This window comes from Pyricularia oryzae, chromosome 3 (genome assembly GCF_000002495.2).
Source record: "Pyricularia oryzae 70-15 chromosome 3, whole genome shotgun sequence".
In the NCBI taxonomy this organism is placed as follows: Eukaryota; Fungi; Ascomycota; class Sordariomycetes; order Magnaporthales; family Pyriculariaceae; genus Pyricularia; species Pyricularia oryzae.
The window spans coordinates 1,401,087-1,423,168 of NC_017849.1; the positions used below are offsets into that span (position 1 = coordinate 1,401,087).

The window sequence follows — 22,082 nt, forward strand, 5'->3', positions numbered from 1 at the left end:
CTCGTGTTCCCGTCTCCACAGTCACGATGCCGGGGGTACCCATTGCGAATTATGACTACTATCACTACCATGTAAAGTACGTGGCTGACCAGTAACAGTAGGTAGGCCCGTGAAGCAGCACCTTTGTGGCGGAATTCAGAATCGTAGGGATTCGATTCCAAAGTGGTTCATGGGCAGAACAAGCGCCAACTTCAGTGGCTTGGGTCTTGAAACGGCATCCCGAGCCGGGGCAAACAAGCATCGCTTTCAATCAACTACCTAAACCGGATTGATGGGCAGGGTAAAACGGTGAGTAGCTTTGTGTTTGGGTGTAATGCCGCACTCGGCGCCGTCATGCAGTGTATCACAGTCGTTCAGATTTATTTTATTTTATTTTATTGTTGCGCTGTTCTGCACTGCAGCTTGCCTGCCTACCTGCCTTGTTCGGTTCCCAAACATGGGTACATTCCAACAAGGTCTCCTGCAGGTCGGAAATGACTGTGAATCTCGCGTTAAAAATGCCGTGCAGGTACTTTGCCGGGGCTGCAGCGAATGGGTCACTTTTGTTAGCGCGCTGAGAATCGATGACGTAGAGACCATTGACGCAAGCGACAAGGAAAAGAAAAGAAAATAACAAAAAAAGAAAAGCCAAAGGAAAAAACGGTTCGCTGCCGGTCATCGGCGCCCCAGCGAATTTTGCAGTCGTCACCACGCCTGTTCAGTGCTGGCTGAGTGGTCCGACTCACCGTACGTGCACAGTTGGCAATCGTCACAATATCTACTGATATGACCGTAATGTTTGCATCACAGCTAGATATTCTTACGAATCCCGCCCTGCAAAGAAAACGTTGTAATATTTTTAAACGTGGCCAAAATTGCTAATCACTCGCAATGGTCCCTCCCCAACCCCGCGTTCGTTCATCCAGATAACAACTGCACTGTACGTGCTAATGCAGATAATGGGCTATCGTCGCTCTATCGCTGGCTCCCGAACCCCGTTTTTTTGCCTTTTTACTGCGTTATGCCCGCCTATCTGAGCTGAGACTCGGAGAAAGGTTTGGCGGATGGTGAGCTTTTTTCAGCGGAGACGGGGGCAGTGAGGGAGATAAAAAGACACCGGTTATCCCTCATCCCGGAGTTCCAATTTCCAACGACGGCGGGGAGACGATTCCTATTCTTGATTGGAGCGAGCCAAGCCATAGCCAAACAGACCACCAGAGGGGGGAAAGTCTTGAATCGCCAGACAAGGATCCTTTGCACGGCTTACTCACTCAATCGGTTCATTCGATGTTTCTGTTGGATCTCGGCCTGCATGCATTCGTATCATGGTGGCGGAATCCCCAGCGAAAAAAAGAAGAGAGTAAAAGAATTGATTCAAAGAAAATTCGCTGGCCTTTTAATAGAACAAGAGCTTTTGCTAAGCGACATCTGTATTCGATCCGATGGTCCATGGATTGCGTTCGTATGTTGATGGATGACTTTGGTTTATCAATTAAGTAATCCAACCTACACGCGCCCGCCCATCCGCCGGTCGTATTTCTTTTTGTCTTTTTTTTTTTTTCTTATCTTGTCTTTCAGATGGCACGGTCTAGCGGCGTATCTTGGATGGGAGGGCAACATGGATAGACCACATTGAGTGTGGTAGGTTCTACCAAGATCCTGGCCCACAAATAATTTGCCCAGCACGAAGAAAATTTTGCACTTTGACAGCCTATCCACAGGTCCACGTCTAGAATCCCCGAGCAGCCTCATGCAGGGGAGGGAGTATTGATGGATTTTGTGATAGTTTGTCATCAAATGAATCACACCTTAGTCCTCCGCTATTGCATGTATACTTGACTGAAAACAGCCTCAAGTCGCCAGATTGTTGAGGCCGACGCAGTGACAAAGACGCTGGCCAGCGCGGCAAAACATCGATCAACTAGCACTAATGCCAGGCATGGTGTTCCTTGATCCCTTAAGGTGCCACGGCGTCTCCCTGGCCGGAAGCAGCGGACAACCTCGCGGCTTTTACTGTATTAACAACGTTCATGCATTTATCTATTCCTCTACACGGGTTCCTCGCGCAATCCGCCTCCTATCTTCAGAACGCAGCAGGCTTCCACCCGTCACTCAGCTTCCATTCGTGTGTGACAACCCAACAGACCGGGATCATATAAACCTTCCCGGGAGTTCAGATTTAATAATGGTCCGTAAGGCCTTTTGTCTATCCTACCTATTAGGCGAGCTCACCGCGTTTTTCTCCCGTTATCTTCAGACGCATCCCATCCATGGATCGCTTGCCCCCGGCAAATCCACACTTGATTGGCTGCGCGGTCTAAACCAGGTCGCGACTCTGTTTAATAGACCGTGCGCTTCTGCAAGCTCTAAGCCCCCAAATGGAGAAAAAATAGAGAGGGATAAAAACAAACGTGCCCCATCTTATCTTTTTTGCTTAGCTATGGCTGCTGCGGCCTTACTGGCATCCATGGATGCCGCCGTCAGAGGCATGGTGGCTTCCACAGTCGCTTACGGTCAGCGCAGGAGAGACACTTACTGGAAGGGAGAAAAAAAATTCAAGGGTCCGACAACGGCGTGGCTTGCCCTAGTTGCGGGCGACATTTATAGCAATTACCTCAAGCTTATGGGAACACCACCCACCGCCCATGTGGCGTGCTCATACGGAGTTAGGTACATTTCGTGGTTGCGTTAATCCCGGCTCGCCCTGGTTGTTGTTTTTTTCTCACTTTGTTTCTTGTGGCTTTCGCTCCGCTACGGGTGCTCGGGGGTGAGCATTATCGGTGGATGTTTTTCTTCACTTTTTTTCCCCTTTCCTTCCAAAGTTTGATCGCCGGCAGTGTTAGAACTGATTGACAAAAGTCTCCGCCCACAATGGCTAGGTCCGCCTAAGGTCCGCCTACTTCCTTGGCCGCCCACCGCGGAACACCGCTCCCGACACCGGTAGACGTGAGATTCTGACTCGTGTAGACTTGAGCTTATTTTGAGATATCAGACCTTGGCCCAACTTCAAAACTGCTACAGTAATTCATTACCAAATGCGATTCGGAGATGATGACCTCCTTTTTTTTTTTTTGCTCGTCAGCCTCAATTTCAATTTGACGGGTAACCTTGCACACAAGGCACGGCAGCGGCATTTATTCATGACAGGCAAGGGAACACTTGCAATTGGACCATTTAGTATATGGTATGCGTAATTGTACCCGCAGCCGCACTTGCAAACCTTGAATCGTCGTACAGACAAACCTAGAGTTTTTTTCTTCTTGATTCTTATTTTCTGTTTATTTCCTGGACCGAATCCGGAGCAATGCCCACGAGCAACCTTTTTCATGCCGCCCATCGCGTTTATAGGCGCTACCTCCTAAAAAGAAATCGCCACAAAACTGCTTATACTTCGTAGTTCCAAGATTTTTTTCGGCTGAGACATTGATGGTCTACCCGACCCGTTTCTATCGAGACACCAGAAACCCGAGAAGTGAGCACTGTGCGGCTGATATGCGCAACCGCTGGAACATGATCTAATGGATGGACGGCCTTCTCGACCGCTGTTTTGTTTCTGCTATTCTTCTTTTACTTTTCTTCCGTCTTCGTCCACACCCAATCATCTGCAAAGACATGGGGCGCTTCGTAGTTTAAGGATAAAAAAAAGCATATCACGGTACTATTCCTCCGTATAGCAGGAGCAGTAGGCCTTCTTCATCTTGGCAACTTTTTTACACGATGAGCGGCCTTGGGAGGCGGCCAGCATGAGGCGCAGTGTAATTGGACCTTTCCCTACCTCTGTCAGCAACAACCTCGCTAGCAACTATTTCTAGCATACAAAAAAAAACCTCCCCCACGCTCGGGCTAAGAACTGTGTTTTCCGCTGTCAACTTGGGAAAAAGCACTGTGTCGCTGGCTTGTCACCCCCCAGAATTTCGCAAAATTAATGTAACGGCTTGAATGGGTGTCAGAGCCTTTCATCTGGAAGTTGCCAACACTCTTCCGCGCACAAAATGCGCTGATCTCTTTTTCTCTCGTCTCCCTTGTTAATACCATCCTTGCTACAAACCGGAGCGTTTCCACCGTCGGGAGATGGTGCGATTCCAAGCATATTCCTCCTGGGCTTGTTTTCCCCGCGGCGGGGTTATTGCAAACGTTTGCCTACCTCCTAGCTTCGCTAGGTAACAAGACGAAATGAAATATACAGTACAGAGCTTGAAAAGGTCAGCTCATCCAGTTAATTGACCAACCACCTTCGGTTGTGGGGCCATCAGCCTTAGCTGTGGCTGCCATTCGACAAGAACGAACAAAAAACTGGACGAACGGCCCCATCTATCTAATCGCTGCGACGGTGACTCTGGTTTCCAGATTACTCTCCACCACCGTGCTTATGCATCCATGCACATCTGATATCAAGAAAAATGTCAGTCACAGCATTCTCCTTGGCAATCTTGCAATTTTTCTCTTGGTGACTCTCCTCTCTGGTCTCCTCATCGTGATGGGCGGCACCATATCCACAAAAGCACAGTGCCCACTACGGTAATAGCTGGGCCTGCATATGTCGGAGCAGGGCAAAATGCACGTAACTGCACCTGGGGAAATGCGGTCGGTTTACCATTATTGGAAGGGAAGGTAGTAGGGCATAAGTGCCCACACGAGTTCTTTCTTTCTTTTTGTTCCTCTTCCCAAATACCGTACCAAGCATACCGCCACACAAGACCAATCGCTGCATTCAACATCTCTCAGGCGTTCTTCTTGGCAAAGACGGTCCAACGGCTATGACGGCTTACCTATGGTGTCTTAGGGTGATTTGTAAAATCGGGCTTTGCGCCTCAAAAGGGCGGCGGCACAGGATGTAATTGATTGTAAGCGAATGGTCTTACCAATCACGGCACGGAGGGTCATGTGAGTTGTAGGAAACCGGAATGAAACGATGCTGTGTCACCACATTGTATTCTGCTCTTTTTTTTTTCTTCGCAGAAGGGCGGACATCAGAATCTCAAAAGCGAACTCGAGCTCTCCGATAGGGCGACTTGGAGGGCTTCCTGACCAAGTTATTGACGCAAGGCAGCCGGAGCTAGCTTGACCGCTTAAGAGTGTGGGCACCCCGGACTCGGATCCGAAAAAGCGTTTAAAATGCAAGTTGCTTTCTTCAAACCAATTTTGACGCTATCTGTCAACACTGCATCAAACAAATCCATCTACCTACACAGGGTATCGGGTCGGCAGACAGAACCAGCTTTAGTGACTTTTGTCTCCGACTTTTCAAGCACGAAGGGACCTTTGTCTGTTGATCAGGGACTCCCGCATTGATTCCAGGGTTCAAAGTCCGTAAAGATCTACAGGTTGAGATGGCCGATTTACCACCCTCGCGGACAGGATTCAATTTTTGATATCAACGACCATGCTGCTTCGTACAAGCAGAAAGAAATGGTGTCGTCGCAATCTCATTCGCCTCGGTGTAGTATCCGCTGCAATGTAATGGTGTGGTGTGAGTGGGCGATGCAGGTTCTAGCCCAATCGACGTTGACAATCCCCGCTGATCTACGCGGCTGCTTCCCATCTTGGTTTGGTCCAGGATGGTAGCGTGCAGCCTTCCTTGGTATCCATCTTGCCATTTTGCTTGGCCGTATGCACCGTCTATCATTGCTGAGATAACAAAAGACACCTTGTTCGCCTACTTCTTCAGGAATAACAAGCCCCTACCTAACGGGACAGTACTAGCAATAAAAAGGTCTAGACTTTGTTGCTGGCAACCTTGGTTGTCGAATTAAGACGACCAAAGAACATTGGGCGACTCCGCAGTGGATTTCTCTATTTTCCTATTTTCACTTAGTTACCCCGGGCCGAGACAATCACTTAAACACCCAGCGTCGGAACGCAGCTCAGCTGTGGGCCACCTCGAAACAATACGCGACTGCCTGTCATTTACTCTTATATACTGTATTTTGCGGGCTCCATTCCAACGTGAAAGAGGATGACTTCAGACGATTTTTAGTGGCTTGCTATGATCTGCCAAGGGGGCCATGCTTGCTGCAAAAGCACAGTATATGCGCCCCGCGTAGGTCAAAGACAAAACGCGGAGATGGCGGAGGTTTGTGCTGTATTTTTTTTGGTTTCCCCTCTCGTTATATTGACATCTTGGAATGCAAATGCGGGGACGAACCACTTGTCTTTTTTTTTAGTCTAATATCCACGTTGCTTGTTACTCCTTTATGGAAATGGAACATTTACAGTGTACGCTCAAGTAGGTGTCGGGATCTATACATCAGCCACAAACGTTTCCAAAAGAGTAGGAATCACTTGGCAATATTTCGTCAAGAAGAAAGTCGCAGGGCCCAGGGCCTACCCGTGAGATGTAATATCGCCAACACAGTAAAAACCTCGCCGGCATCGAACTTTGTGGGAACGGCTTACGGCACGCTTTTCTTTTTCTTGTTTACAAGTCGTGGGAGTGCGCGCGCGGGAGAGTTGCGGAGAAGCAACACAGTTAGCACCATGACGTACCGCTGGCTGTTCCTTAGCGCAATCGAGGCTGAAGTGGCGCATCGGCCTTTTTTTGCTCTTTCAGAGTCGGAGCTCACAGCTGCCTGGCCTGAGTTTCTACTCTCCCCCTGTTGAACAAGGGCCCCTGTCGGCTCCAAGCCCGCTCAGGCGGCTCAGCGTGGGACGAAGTTGGTCGAGAACCTGGGCCAACGTGCAGCCTCTTTGCTGTACTGTACAGCACGGAGGTAATAACACATCTGGTGCGGATTATAGTGTTCACAGTACACAGTAAACAGCTCAGCGGACAAAGAGATCGATCTGGTGGAATTCGCCCTATCAAATGTTCCGCAAATTTGAGGCTGAATTCTATGAAAGCTTTGCCAATTGCGATAACACCGATGCTTGTAGGATATTTATTTCTTTGCGAAATCGCAGCGACGCGGCATTGTATTATTTAACTATTATTTCGTGCATGTACTTGCCCCTTGACAAAACAATTTCGGCACGGCGACTCGTTCGTGCCACCCTGTCCCATCCCAGCAGATTCCCGCTTGTTTTTTTTTTTTTTTTTTTTACGAGAGGCACGGTCGGCTGCCACCGAATTGTCTCAGGTATCGAATTTTCCACTCTGCCCCGGTCGCAATATTGTCGATGGGCGTGAGGTAATAATTTACAACCCTGGCCTTATTGGTTTCGACATGCCACGCGAAGAAAGGAAAAGAAGAAAATAGGCATCGAACTGTCATGGTAGTGATGTCATATGAAACGATCTCACGATACTTTACAGCGCCTGGGTCACGGCTCACGTCTGTGGTATTCCGATTGCTTCGCGACCCGCCCGACACGGTAACGCGCAATGCAGCCTTTTTTTATAACGGACCTTTGCTGTGCCTTGTTCCTGCGCCCGTCTATGGTAGTGGGGGGGGGGGGGGGGGGGAAAGTGATGAATCAATTGAAAAGAGAGATGGAGGTACAATCCGATCTCTCAAGCTCCCCGTTGGGCTCATATTGATATCGTAAGCCGCAACGTGGTCAATACATGGACACTCAACAAGTTTCGTCTTGACCCGGGGCAGACTTTGCGACAGGACGCGAACGCCGCGTCCCTCTCAACCACGACTGGCTGAATCGGGAAGGTTTTGCTTTCACCTGCGGCGTGGAAAAATGGGAACAAAATTGGATTTCAGAAACTCGCAAAATTTTGTCCCCACCGTTCACCGACGATCCACACCGAGATGGTTTCACTTCCTTGGCTCTTTTGGGAATTTTCTTTACTTTTTTCCTTTGGTACCGCTTGGTCGCGCCGACGCTATGGTCGCGCATTTCGATCCATCAGCCTTATTCTAGTGGTAATCTCGGTTTTACGTATGGCTCCTTGGTTTCCTGGTTTCTTTTTCCAGCGTCTTGTTTTTGTTTTGGTCAAGGACCGCCATCCGCCTCAAATTTCCCAAGGACGTCAATTACACACTGCCACCAAGGTTCCCCGGCTCCCGGCTGATCGAACGGTTTGGTGTGGCGCACAGACTTGTCGGCGTCAGCAACAAGCAAAGAAAATAAAAGAAGAAAAAAAGTTGCAACCTCACCAATGCTTCGTCTGGTTGGTCGGGTCGGTTGGGGTGGTGGTACGAGGCTAATGCACAGACGCCGACCAAGCCAAAAACAGCGACAAGGAAATGTAAGGACGAACCAGCGAGCAACTTGGAATTTTTCCATTGCTCGCAGTCGACTTGGACCACCTGATCTTGCCTGTCATCGAGTGCTTGGCCACAGGCAATAGCAGCAGTCATAAAATCTGCACAACTGGCAAGTGCCAAAGCTCGCACTGGGCATTATTTATGTTCATGCTGGTAAGGGTGTGTGTGTACCTGTATCTGTGTGTATATGTGTATTTAGGTATCTGTGTGCTTGTTTGTATTTCCGTTCGTTGGCATTTCCAATTTAATCAATCTGTACCTTTGACTTTTAGTTACTTCCGACGCCCGCTAGTTGGAACATCTCGGGGCTTCTCTGCTGGACTTGGTCATCCTACCCCGCCCCTTCCAAAACTACGGGTACGGTACCTAACGCATATGCTAATAGTAGTGATACCAGGAGTAGTTTGGCGGTTTTATCAGTAAAATATATTTTTGCTGACAACTGTCGCGCTACCGCACGCCTAGTATTGCCCGAGGCATCCTAACCTTTTTTAAACTTTGTGATATTTTCCCTTTCCACGAAGCGGTGAGACGATCAAGTCACTCCGTTAGCTGATGGAAAGGCACCAAGTGTGTCGACATTAAACTGCTCCCAAAAAGCAGGCCAGTACCTAGAAACTTGCTGCACGGCCAATCACATCTTCCGTCACGCCACCTACCTACCGGTACGGAGTAGGTAGCAAACCACGTCGCTCTTTCCGTCCTATCCTTGATTCAAAGCCTCTTTCCTGCAGGCTTGGGCCAATGGGAGCTCCTAGTCAATCCCAAGTGTTCAACCCTGGAGTACGGAGTAGGTACATTTGAGCGTTGGCTCTTTGTTTAACTTTTTCAGAGTAGCGCAACTGCCAGGTCCCTTTTTTGGGATGACGGACCACTATATCCATCCCTAGGGCTTAATAATGTTAAGTAGTACAACAAAAACAAAAATGTCGGGCCAAGTCCTCCGACTGCCACCGACTGCCACTCCGGACGTCTCGGCCGTTCCGGTGTCGGACCTGCACAAGTGTCCCCTTCGTCTCCTCGGCCAACCCATTTTGCCTCCCCAGTGCTGCATCGAATTTGCTGGAAGAGTTAATGTGTACAGTAGCTGAAAGTGGCAAAGATAGGTCCGTGTCTGAAACCTACTGGCGTATTTTTATGTCTACTGGTACTGCACTGGTTACCTCCCGTTTCTTAATGGCACGCAGGCGAAGGTTCCTCTAAATGCAAGTGCCACTCCAGCTCCTTTCACTGCCAAAAAAACGTGCTCATTACCAACCGACTTTACTTTATACATTCGAGTGGCTACTTGTAGCCACTGCTGAACTATACATTCCTTGTGAAATGTTCCCAGTGTGCCTGTTCAGCGCACTGACTGTCGAAGGCGAGGGATGACCTGATCGGGCTACACTAAACCAGTCTCCTTATAATGTCTCATGGCGGGTTAAGCAGGTCGCCGCTCTACTCCGAATTGTCGGCGGCAGCGCCGTTGGTAATACAAACACAGCGGGAGACACAGCGGGAGACACAACGTCATGTCATGCCATTCGCGGACCCCGGAACTGGTGACTGCATATGCACGCCGAGGCACTGGGATCAATAATACGAGACTGTTGTTCCCGTTAACCTGACTTCTTCTGGCTCTTAATCCTGTTATATGATACTATCCCAGTCACATGTGCGACGTCGAACAGGTATCTTGGCCAACTTTGTTATGACACTAGAATGCTGTAACTTCTCAATATGTCGTTGGCAGTAGCACTTAGACTCGCAGAATCCGGCCTCGAAACCTTGGAAAGAGAAAAGCTCTTGACACACTAATTTGCCACTGCCTATAACTCTCAACGTGGTTTCGCATAGAGTGTAACTGAAGACTTTAAATCCCAGCTGTGGGCATTGATGATACAAGTGTAATATTAGCCTATTTCTGCCCTGTCCTAGCCATGGAAGCCATGGGGAGGATATAACATGCATCAACTAAATCCTAGACTTGCAAATTTGCCCCTTTGAGCCAAACTGTCTTGCCGTTAACCTTTAGGTATTACAAAGCCCCCGAAAATACACGCTACCGAACCAAATTGATATATCAGGCAATTCTTGCATGAAGGAGGTCTTTTCACCCCTTTGGATTATGACATCGAAACAAGATCTACTGGGTTTCGAAGCGGAGATCTGCTGTTCCGGGCAAGCCTTAAGGAACGAACTGAATGTTTCTACCATCCACTTTATGCAATCTTATCGCCCAAAAGGCTGGAAGTCTCCGTTGTTTAAGTCCCTATAATGAAGATCTGTTCCAAGCCTCAATCCAAAAAAAGGCGGAGCATCAAACGCGACGGCGCCCGGCAGCTTGATGAGTGCCACTAATAAGCGCCACACAACGTGCAAAAACTAACGACCCCAGGAAGCGAAAAGAACGGTGTCGGTAAGGGCCCAAATAAACCGCCTCTTCTATTCCCCCTCTTCGATAGTGTGGTGCAGCTAGACCACATTAACCCACCCTGCCGACTTCACCGCAACCGTTGACATGCCGCCATCACAAGTTGACACCGACTTGTGGCGACATGGTCGTCGCTGCCTTGGCTGGAACCAGATCTGTAGTCTATCTAGCACACCTTTCCCCCTCAAGACTAACCTTTCCGGGGAAATCTAGCTGCATCAAAGAGAAGCACTGTGAAGTCTGGAGAAAACAAAAAGGCGGGTGATGGAGTGTGCATATTGTCCCGGTCTGTGAGGGACCAACGAGCGCTAGCCCGCCCCTCGCAACAGTCCATCACCGGCGCCAGCTACTGTGCAAAAATGCTGTTGAGGTAGAAACGTAACATACAAAAAAAATGGTTCTGATGGATTCACAATTAGGTAATGCATCTATCAGATTCAAGGGGTTCAGCCCCCAATAAACCTGCCAAAACGAGAATCGGTGGAGAGCCCTGAAAACAACGACTAAAAAATACCCTGGATCTCGTTCGATTTCGCTCTCAGTGGGGACTCCCAAGCCGGGGGGACATGCCGTCGCCGTTGATAGCGTCAACCTCTCCACCCCGTATTTTTGACTGCTTCACAAAAAGACCGGACCTAGATTCCTCACCCGGGCGTTTGGACTAGTTTGTCTACCACGTACGCACCGCAAATTTGTCTGTTTTCCTGAGAAAATTAAAGCCTCATGCCAGCGAGTATGACGGTTAACCCCCCACTTCTCCGTTTTTGTATTGCGTGTTCTCTCAAACCTTAGCAGCAAAAACTACAATGATCTCCCCAGGCCCGTAGATCTGCATCTTCGACAACGAAATAAACGCCGGGTATAACATCATTCCAAGCGGAGAAGGATCGCCCATCCCTAAGATTACGTTGTCGGAGCGGGCGGGTGGCAATGGTTGCGAAACCGGCCCTCAGGGCGCAAGGCAAGACAGACCCTGCCCGGGCTCATAACACGATGTGAATTTTTGGGACTTTTTAGCCTTGCATTTTACCCCTCTACGCTAATACTATATTCGCCAACTTTGCACCTTGTTGTCTCCTCTTGAGGCAAAACAAAATCAGGTTTTGACCACATTTGGGTTCGCGATGTTGGAGGAATCCATCTAGGTATCAAGCTCGAGTCGAGCGAGTCCTGCTGAGCAAGTTCTGAGTTTTACACGGGCTGATAATATCAAAGGGATATGCACCCCGGAAGCTTGCCAATCTTTTCCATCGTCGGGCCCCCCGCGTTTCTTTCTTTTCTTTCCTCTGCTGATCAGATATATCAGATAGATCCGACCAAAGTCTTTGCCCGGGTTTTGGTCCAAACAGATCTAACAACATCCCAGACCTACAAGCCCACGCAGTCGATCTTCCGATACGTGTCCCTGACAACAGACCCTTGATGGGATCGGCATCAAAACGGACCGGGTTTTCTATTTGCATTTCTTGACATGCTAGTAATATCCATACTTTTAACTCCCGACAAGTCAACGTTGCGACATTAAGATGCGAGTCAGAATTTAGTTGCAAAGAAGAAAGAAGAAAGTAAAAAAAAGCGTCGGCGGAGCAGACAGCCCAAGAATATGCCAAGAGATAGAAAAAGAGTCAAACCACGAACGTCGAAAATTTGCAAATCGCCGTTCATACTGTACAGTGCAGTGGCACTCGCCAACAAATGCTGTATGTTAATACACACGCCCCCCCTCTTTCGTGTCGTCTCAAAGAGTCATTATAGAAATCGTATCCAATCTAATCATTGGTCTCGCTACTCTCCCCGTCCTTCCTCCTAAGGGCCCTCCTATCTACAAAGTAGGTAGTAATAGGGGTGTCTATGCAGAAAAATAAAACAAAATGAATAAATCGATGGCGAGAGCAGAAGGACAGGGCAAAAAAAAGCCAATGTTCAGCTTCCTGCTTGAAACGTGCAGCCACCTTGCCATTCAAGAGGGGAAAGACGCAAGTTCGTCATCCAACCACATCATTTTATGTGCCGAGATCCTTGGCCGGCTGCGCGAGGCGGAAAAAAAAAAAAAAAAAGAAGAAAAGATAGGTGACAAGGGGGGTCCGGGTAGGGACCCTGTAAGGCCTGTCCTTCAGTGCTATTTGTTTTGCGCAAGAAAATGTGAAAACGCAAAAAAAGGATCGACGGTGCGTTGTAACGTATGTATGTGCGTGTGGTGTGTGTCTTGGTATGTAAGTGTATGGAAGGTGTGCGCAATCCAATCAAGAAAAAGAGTCCCACACAGCCTTGCCGCGGAAGCTTTTATCCAATCGATGGAAACCGTCGCAAAAGACGCAAACAAAAGGGAGAGGCGGTGGAGCAATTGAAGGGGTCCCCTAGGGGAAACTTTTTGGGACATTATATTAATAAACAGCTAATCACTCCACTTGCATATTATAGATACTTAGATAGGGAGGAGAAACGACAGAAAGAAGAAAAAGAAAACTGGGTAATGGTCTAGAACTACATGTATTTTCCCCTCCCCCAGCTCCCATGAAGAACAAATTATGGGAGGTGGGGAAATTTTCTCCTTTTTACGCCCGTGCAGGCGCTATTCCCATGGGGCGTGGCTTGACTTGACGCTGTCGTGTTTTTTTTTTCTGGCGCGCGCGCGCCCCGAGACCCTGTCCCTGACATCCATGATAACCGAAGAGAACCCGGGCGGTTGTTGAAATCTTGTAACGTAAGACGAGAGATATCAAGGAAAGGACAAAAGGACGACAGAACGACATGACAAAAGGAACCTGACCACCGCTGAATAAGAATCGACACTGAATGATTCAAACAATTGTTTTTTTATTTATTTATTGATATTTATTTTACTTGATTTCATTTGTCCTAATCCGCAACATCGCTGCCCTCGACAAAAAAGGTGCTGCAGCCAAGACGATGCAACCTTGATGGAAAACGCACTCCATGGTCCTGGCTGCCTACGCAGTAGGTTTAGACATTAATCTAATCTACTATGTGCAGATAGGCAGATGTGTGTGTGAAGACTTGCAGCGCATTATGCAGCTTCCATTGTTAACTGCTGGCTGGTTCGACGTGTGAGGGGCACATCATTCGTCCGTCCGTCTCCTTCGCGTCACTGATAGTTGAACTAGTTACGCTTTGGGGCGTAGTAGTTCGTAGTGTGCTTTTCCTTCTCTTTTTTCTTCTGATGCCAATTTGTCCAAGGGCCCAGAACACCCAACCACTAATAACTTGTTGGTGTGCTTGTTTTTATTTTCGATCTCACTGCATGCCCCGACCTAGCAAGGGACAAGGAAGGCAAAAAAGGCGCCGTACCATTTGACGGACCATCATCACCGCCAAGGCGATTGGCCGTTTGCCCCTCTATTTTTACGTACCAACGTACACAGTGAGACCCTGGGCTTGCATATGCGCTGCGACGCTGCAGAGATTTACTCGGTGCTACCACCTTGTTCTGTTTCTTGTTGTTATTCGTTATTTGTCTTTCGCCTCTCGGATTACTAAAAGCTTTTCTGGTATGCTTCACGCATCTAAACTTCAGCTGCATTCGTGAAAAAAGGAGAGAGACAAAAAAGCAAAGAAATTTGACCATCGGGCCTTGGCATTTTCTTTTCGAGCCCTGTCTGGCTGCTTGTTTCTCCCCTCCTAGTGATACCTCGAAAACACCCTGGCAAGCCATTGATGGACGGGCAGAGGGCCGATCGAACCACGATCATCTCCGGGGGCTGAGTAGAGTTGCGTATTGCTATTCCGTAAAGGCGATTAGAATTGCTGGTAATTGGTTCTGGTGGGTTGATCAGTGAAGCTGCGTCGTATCCGTCGAGAGTAGGTTCGGTCTCTGACGCGTCTTGCTGCATGTGGGCTTGCTGCACGTATAGACAAGCAGAGTGTGTCTGTCTGCCTGGGTGATGGGATTCCCCAATCAACTAGACGGCTATCTACCACTGAGCAGCATCAAATCATGATGAGGCATGTTCACGCAACATTGAATATCTTGCAAATATCTTTTACGTTTCCAATTCATTTGTATTCTTGACCGAAAGCGAGATACCGTTTTCCAATCCGCTCTAACTAAGCTCCTCACTGTTCAGTCGAAACCCGGATCGTGCGGTAGTGGCTGTTTTAATATATTTCACCCCCTGCTTCGAGCTGCATGCATTTTGTTTCTCCCTGTCTCCTTTTCCTATTGTCCTCCTCGTGGCATTATTTGCAGGGTTTCACGATAACAAAAAAAAAAAAACGCCCAACTAACAGGCCGATGATGGTGTGGTCACGGCGTCGGACTTTGTCGCCGTGTATACTGCATTGCATGGGAACCGGTGTCAAACAAAAGAGACGTGCGGGGAATACAAGGAACCACAAGGAAGAAAAGAAAAGAAAACAAAAAAGTCAATTCCATTCACCATGATAGAATGCCAAGACCCTTGAGCTTCTCCTTGCTCATCGTATGTCTTCGGCAGCTTTACTAACTTGGTTGGGAACTTCGCTGCGGGCATCGCTTTCGTCCGATGGCCATTCGAGCCGTCTCAATCGTGCGGCCACGGTCTCAGCTGCGGATTTTTCTTTCTTGTCTTTTTTTTTGTTTTTATCCGTCCGGGGAAGCGATGGGTATAACGGCGTCCCCGACCATCTGATGTTAACATAGTTTTAGGTAAAGAAGACGACTCGCAAGTCCGAACTTTTTTTTCCCTTCCTTCTTCCCTCCGTTCTGGTGCGTCCTCTGATATCTCCAAGGTTTTTCCTTTGCCGCTTCTTTTTTGTTCCCTTTGTTTACCCCAACTACTCATATCACTCGGTGTTTATCACCCCTCTTGGCGAATCGCACAACAATGCCTCAAAGAAAAAGCCAAGCCACTTGCTAAGCTTCCCTTTTTTCCATTTGCAGTAAAATTAGTGATCAAGCCACCGCTGTCACTCGACGATGGCTCAAGCGCGCTTGCTATACCGCCTTTTTGGAGGTCGGAGGTGGGAAAAAAAGGATGCTCTTGGCACCATGAGCTAGTTAGCTTTGTTTACTCAAAAGTAGTCAAGTTGGATTTTTTTCCCCCTCCCTATTCAATTTTATTGTCGCTTGGACCGGCCGACACCCCAAATGTACTCGAGCTTACTTTGCTGCCGTAGCTTTGCGGCCGAACTAGAGATGAGCAGACGGCAAAAAGAGTACAGCATAAAAAAAAAATTACCATAGCTATCCTAGTGAATCTTGAGGGGGTCTTATCCACCGTTAGCTCCCCAACAAAACAATCATATCATTCGTATGAAAAAAAAACATGGGACGGAAAAAGAGAGTGAAGGGAAAAAAAAGAAACAATCCTCCATGTGTAGATCTACTCTCCGTAGTCACCCCGCTAGTTAGCTCTCCAGAGACCTGGTTTTCCTTGCTCGGCACCCCTCCTTAACATACAAATTACCGACCCGGGTCCCATTGTGGCGAGAAAAGAAAAAAAAAGATTCTCCGGAGTTGAACTTGCAAAACTACCTAGAACTAGATCCCGCTGGCACCAAGGATAAAAGTAGCGAAAAGAAACAAATAAAATAAAAATTGCCAAACTACGGAGGGAACTAGTTAAACAAGCCAACAACCGGTGGCTTGATCACCCCGATTATGGGGGGTGTGTGTATATTATAAGTGCTTACTTATCACCTTCTTGTTATGCTTTTTCTTCTTCTCCCTAATGCAACTCCACCACACGCAGTAGGACTGGAGGGGGAAGAGGCGTCGATCAGGGTCCTCTTCTCTTTTTCTTCTTCCCTTTTGTCTGCCGGCCAAAAGGGAAGAAAACATGCCCACTTTGGTTCTACCGTGTGTCGCAAGTTGTTAGAGCGGGCGGGGGAGGCGTCCAGAGACAAAGCGGCGGGCAGCCATCTTTTGCACATCTTGCACATCAACTTGTTTTTTTGTTTTTCTGTCGCATATCACATTTCCCGGATAAGGTAACCCGAGAGGACCCTGCACGTCAGAGTTGCCCAGCTTTCAGGACTACTTCGTGATGCCAATCACATTGATCCCTCTGTCATCTTGCATCTTTTAGTGTTGCTGTAGAATCTGAGTTTCACATGTTTATGATTTACCGGTTTCCGCTTGGCTTTTCTCTTCTCTGCTGATCCTGAAGTCATTGTTGGACGTTGAGCATTGATGGTGTGATATTCTTGGAGGGGATGATCTCGAAGGGTCTCGACCAAGCACCCCCTCAAGCAACCCGGGTTTTTAACTAGCAATTGGACCCTTGAAACGTCAGGGCGGTCGAAAGCTGCCAGCAGGAAGGGGATTAGATTTGCGGAGTAGTTTGACTGGGGGATTTGCATCAGTGACAGCACTGGGTGTGAGAGATCCCTCAAAACCGTAATACTTCCAAGTTGGCGATTAGAGTATGACAGCGATAGGAAATGCCGATCCCCCAACGTACGGCGACCACCATGTCGTCCTCCGCCCCGGGGGCGGAATCGACCAGCGGGTTTGAAGATCCCAACGTAGTGTAGCTCAGCGAGGAAGCACGACATGTCACTGCCACGCGTTTCCCCCTCTCAGGCTCTGGGCAACGGTGAGATGGATGCATGGATGAGGGGAAACCTGCCTGCATCACGACATGACATTAATAAAGTTGCTTCACATGTTCATCTTTTGCTTTTGCTTCTTGCCTGTAATTTGCGGAAGTTGTCGGGGTGAACTGTTCAAACAAGCGGTAAGATTAGAACATCACCTGACAACCATCTTCAATGCTGACCGGTTGACGCCGGCTCAATCTCGAACCTCGCGCCGTGCATCTCGGTCTGATAAGCGAAAGACAGATACGGGACCAGAGGGGGGAGAAAGAGAGAGGCAATCGAATCGCCCAATTTACCGTACCCTCCATTACTATCGTCGCCAGAGCGTTATCATTGTTTGCCGCCTCGGTTTGCCAATGCAGGGTTGGGTGACACCGTCCAGCACACAGGGTTGCTCTCACCCCCTCTCCTCTCTGGCACTTCACTGTCAAATCCCATAACGAATTCAAGGGTATTTCTTAACTCCGAACCTGCCGTGTAACGTCAAGCAACCTCGCATCAACGGCTTATCTTTTCGGAGGCTCGCCTTGGAGGTTTTCATGGGCTGTTGTGGTGGGTTGTCTTCTGTTTTTGCTGCACACTCCCCCACCATAAAGCTAAGCTATGCTTCCAAGCTCTGATACTGTACGCTATGCAGCCCACCCCCTCTTTGATGTATTATTCCCACAGCTCCCTTACCTTTGCAGATGCGGAGGTGGAGGAGCTAAAGTGAGGAGGAGGAGGGGGACAACAACAGCCAGTGTCGGGTTACGAAATGCGTCAAATCCCGGATGGCAAAAAAAAGGAAAGGAAGATGTAAGGGGGAAATGACGAACATGCAAGCCAATGGCGACACAACATCATGTTGAATCTCTGGTGCGGCAGCCTCGAAATCGATTTGAGATGGCAAAAGGAGACGATCTGCATCGTGATTGGCAACTATGTGACATGGAGCTGCTACCAGATGCATTGTGATTCTTACTTGCATTGCAAAACAGCTTCAGGGACACGAGATTGACGTATGTCGATGGTCTCAGTAGTCTGCATCATTCTTGTGCCTCTTATGAGACGTAGTTCTTGAGTAGATTGCACATGCCCCAGCGGGTGATTGGAAAGACATCATTCTGGAAAGGTCACTCTCAGCAGCCTGTGCTACGAGACTCTGTGCCAGGTGTGCTGATATCACCCACTCTGCTACAAGAGTAGGTGTTATACAGACTGTGTTGAGGATGTATCATCAAGTTTCATGTGCCAAAAGAGTAAAATGATGTGTAAGCGTGAACAGACGGAGATAGTGCCTCCAAGCTGCGCAAATATCAAGTAGAAAGGGGGAAGGGATACTATGATATGCCATCTTAACAGCTGGAAGTTTGAGCTTTGCAAACGTTGATCAACAGCTCAGTGAGCGGCTCGAGGAGTTGGAATCGCCTGCAATGAACAGTTTCAGATGTATAGCCTTGGAGTTACGCCGCATGTTCGCCAATGTCGCTAGCCTGGCTCTCATGACTTGCTTTCCTCTCGAAAGTCTGTCCCGACGGCCCCGAAGTGGTGCTAGGTAGCGCAACGGCAACCTTTCTAGCCTGAACAACCAGAATACTGATGTTCTTGGCGCCGCACCTTCTGATTTCGGCTGCCGCACGTGTAGCGACGTTGCCTAGTGCACTCCGCACTTCGAAGTATTCACTGGGCTCCGACGATGTCAATGTAGAGGTGCGGCCGACAATAAGAATTGTGGTGATATTCCGATGTGCCTCGTCCCCGGCCAGAGCAGCAAGTACATCCGAGCCCCGTGTAGTGCCAGTGGACGGTTCTCCCTCTGATACCGATGGCTGAGCAGGTTGTGGCTCGACTGTCGTAAAGATGACGCTTCCACTCTCGGGACCCTGCTCAATCTTGGCCCTGAGCCTCTCAAAGTCGGCAATGAAGCCGTTATCGCGGTGATGGTAGCAGACTGTGACTTGTAATTCCGTCGAACCCGACCGTGAGAGCTGAAGGGCAAGTCGCACGGCAAACAAATCATCCTCAGTACCGGCGAAGAAGACCCGAATGACCTTTTTCCTGTGCTCTGCCGAGAAGAACTTGGCTGCCAAGCGGTCCGGCTGGGTGTCGACAAGGCTAATGCCGGTGGTATGCCTCGTGAGCTGGTATCGTTTGCCCTCCGCCACTGTCTCGGTTACACCGGCGTCAGACTTGGCGATCAGAGTACGGTCGAGGTAGACACCGACAGCAGCGACATTCTTGGCCGCGTCAAAGATGCCAGTCGCGAGCTGCGCAAAGCTGTCATTACAAAGGGGATCGGTGCTGGGGACACCGCCATATAGTGACGGCACCTCCGAAATGCTCCCGGTCTCACTCCACGGCACGAGGATCAAGTCACTCCGTGAGTTGCCTGCCTCATCCGCCAGAGTGTCGGCGAAGGAGTTCTGGGGGACCACGGCAATCTTGCCAGATATGACAACGTCCCTACTGGCTGTGTTGGCCGATGTGCCAAACGCCTTGATGATGGGGTCATGTGCTGCGTACTGCTCAATATCAGCGACCTGCATGACTGACGAGTTGCGCTCGCTCAACTCCACGAGCCGGTAACCATGGACGCGGAGCAACGGCAGCCTCTCGGGTCGAGGCCGCATCAGAGTTGCGGTGGCCGGAGTAATGCCTTCTTTCATGCTCTCGCCGTTGAGGTGGACTGCGGCATTAGGGTCCACAAATGGTGCCGGAGAGTCCGACTCGGTTTGCACACCTGCGCTGGTGAAAAGGGAAACAGTGGACAAAACGCTCGAGAGACCATCTGCTCGGATATAAACCAGAAGACGGGTGGCAATATCCTTCTTGTCGAGGGCACCTGCGGCACCGGTCTCCTCTTCTTCGGATGGATGTATCGGGTTTCCATCCCAATCAATTTTGCCTTGTTTCCATAGTTCAAGCTTTTGCTGATATGAAGGAGGGTATAGCCACATGACGAGGGGCGAAGTCAAAAATGTCGTAACAAGAGCCATGACGACGAAGATTGTAAAGGTTCTGGTCGAGAGAATGCGAGCCTCCCGGCCGATGTTGAGGACAATAAGTTCGACGAGACCCTTGCACGACATCAGCGTACCGATGGTAAAGGACTCGCGCCACACGAGACCGTTCAGCCTGGCACCTATGGTACCGCCGATGAGTTTGCTGAAGAAGGCGACAAAGATGACGGCAAAGACATAAGCCCAAATCCTGCCACTATCCAAAAGGCCAAGGTTCGTGTTGATACCAGAGAGCGCAAAGAAAAGAGGGACAAAGATGACAGCAACCAGGTCTTCAATCTTTTCTGTCAGCTTGACGGCGAAACCACCCTGATGGGGGCACATGAGACCGACCATAAAGGCACCAAAGATGGAGTGCACGCCGATGATGCTGGTAAAGAAGGCAGAGGCAAGAACCATAAATATGGTCAGAGCCACCACACCTTGAGTTGGGCCATTTTCCAAACTGTGCGTCTTGTGCAGCACCCACATGAATGCCGGTCGGACTGCATAGGCCAAGAACAAGCTGAACCCGACGGCGACCAGGAGAATATATAGGGCTGTGATGCCGGCGCCAGAATTGACGAGAGTGACGCACAACGCGAGCAAGATCCATCCGACGACATCATTAATGATGCCTGACGTGAGAACAATGACGCCGACGTTGCTGTTGAGGAGCTTGAGCGAGGTCAGGATTCGACAGAGTACCGGAAATGCCGTGATAGCAATGGCGATGCCGATAAACAGTGCATAGACACCAAAAGAAATGGGCGCAATTCCCTGCTCGTCTTTGAACTCGTTGTATAGACCATAAGCGAGAGCGACGCCCAAGCCAAAGGGGATTGCCATGTCGAAGCTCGCGACGCTAACGGCAATGCGCCAGTTGCGCAGAAGGTAGCTGAGATCAATCTCGAGGCCGACCAGAAACAGATACAGCACCAGGCCGATGTTGGCTGCCAAGCGGAACGGCGCCATGGATGCAGGCGGGAATATAGTAGCTGTGAAGCCTGGGATGCGGCCCATGACTGAAGGTCCCAGTATAATTCCCTGGGGGTTATTGGCGCATTAGTTACAATAGACACACTATGGGTACTACACACAAGCTTTTTCGTTGTATATGGGAAGCAACTCGAGTTCCGGGTAGAATGCTTACCGTGATGACTTCCGCAATGACCTTTGGCTCGTGTATCTTGGCCAGAGGCCAGTACAGAAGCCGTGTCAACCCAATGACGATCGTAGCTTGGATTATGAAGAGTACAATCGGGTCTGAAGGATTGAACACTGTTGGGTTCATGCCCTCAAAGATGCCGGCCTGAGACGCTGCCGTGGCGACAGGCGCCGCAGTTATTGTTGCAGCAGACATTTTGACTACTCTCTTGTGATGCAGACCATTAACATAAATATTGAAGATGGATAGTTGCAGCTAGCTTCGTTGCTCCGTTCAAATTCGCGGTCTTGGGTATGTCAAGCGCACTTTTGCCCCGACGTGAGCGCCAGCCACTGTTGTCGCCAAAGGAGGCTAGCAATCTAGAGCAGAAGAGAGGGACAGGAAGGTCAAGGATGCGCTGGCGCAGGAGGGCAATCCTTCAACGGCGGGCAGCCTTGCCCTTGTCGGCTGGAATGTACTCTTCGTCGGTCAACACAACAGCAGCAGGTTCGCAAGCCAGCTGCAAAGCCCAAGAATGGCAAAGCGTCTTGGCATGATCGTAAGGGTCCTGGTTTGGACTGTGTGACGGTCAGCAAAGCCACATTTCGACCCTGGTGGTAGGAGTGAAGCCGCATGCATAGATGTGTGTGTGTGTGTGTGTGTGTGTGTGTGTGTGTGTGTGTGTGTGTGGGTGGGTGGCCTTGGCATTCAGAAGCGTTTTTGAAATCGAGCCTATTGGTTGCTCGACATTGGCTGCAACGATAAGACGTTGGATTTTAGTTTTGTCGGCGTCAAACGTTGATGCAGACCGCTTGGGGTTTACAGGACCCTTGATGCAGTTTGGATGCCGTCTGAATGATCAG

The 22,082-nt window shown here is 49.3% G+C and overlaps 4 protein-coding genes across 4 annotated transcripts; 1 reads left to right on the plus strand and 3 right to left on the minus strand.

Annotated features, from left to right (window-relative positions):
- Positions 1-1,008: 1,008 nt before the first annotated feature.
- Positions 1,009-1,306, minus strand: MGG_16678 (uncharacterized protein; the record flags this gene model as incomplete). The annotated part of the gene is made up of 2 exons (XM_003711546.1): positions 1,009-1,150; positions 1,251-1,306. The coding sequence occupies 2 exons, from the start codon at positions 1,304-1,306 to the stop codon at positions 1,009-1,011; spliced, it is 198 nt and encodes a 65-aa protein (XP_003711594.1).
- A 7,758-nt stretch (positions 1,307-9,064) lies between these two features.
- On the plus strand, positions 9,065-9,229 carry MGG_16679 (uncharacterized protein; the record flags this gene model as incomplete). Its single annotated transcript, XM_003711547.1, has 1 exon — positions 9,065-9,229. The coding sequence occupies one exon, from the start codon at positions 9,065-9,067 to the stop codon at positions 9,227-9,229; it is 165 nt and encodes a 54-aa protein (XP_003711595.1).
- Positions 9,230-13,979: 4,750 nt separating this feature from the next.
- On the minus strand, positions 13,980-14,405 carry MGG_16680 (uncharacterized protein; the record flags this gene model as incomplete). The annotated part of the gene is made up of 2 exons (XM_003711548.1): positions 13,980-14,002; positions 14,138-14,405. 2 exons carry the CDS (start codon positions 14,403-14,405, stop codon positions 13,980-13,982), a joined length of 291 nt encoding a protein of 96 aa, XP_003711596.1.
- A 2,890-nt stretch (positions 14,406-17,295) lies between these two features.
- MGG_07661 (potassium:hydrogen antiporter) lies at positions 17,296-22,064 on the minus strand. The gene is made up of 2 exons (XM_003711549.1): positions 21,226-22,064; positions 17,296-21,119 (listed from the first exon to the last, which is right to left on the minus strand). Exons 1-2 carry the CDS (start codon positions 21,433-21,435, stop codon positions 18,537-18,539), a joined length of 2,793 nt encoding a protein of 930 aa, XP_003711597.1. The 5' UTR covers positions 21,436-22,064; the 3' UTR covers positions 17,296-18,536.
- Between the last annotated feature and the right edge of the window lie 18 nt (positions 22,065-22,082).

Bases quoted from the DNA above. Each gene is read 5' to 3' on its own strand.
- MGG_07661 (XM_003711549.1), bottom strand. From the start codon at position 21,435: ATGTCTGCTGCAACAATAACTGCGGCGCCTGTCGCCACGGCAGCGTCT. The intron at 21,120-21,225 runs GTAAGCATTCTA...AATAACCCCCAG, and splicing joins TCATTGCGGAAGTCATCACG to GGAATTATACTGGGACCTTC.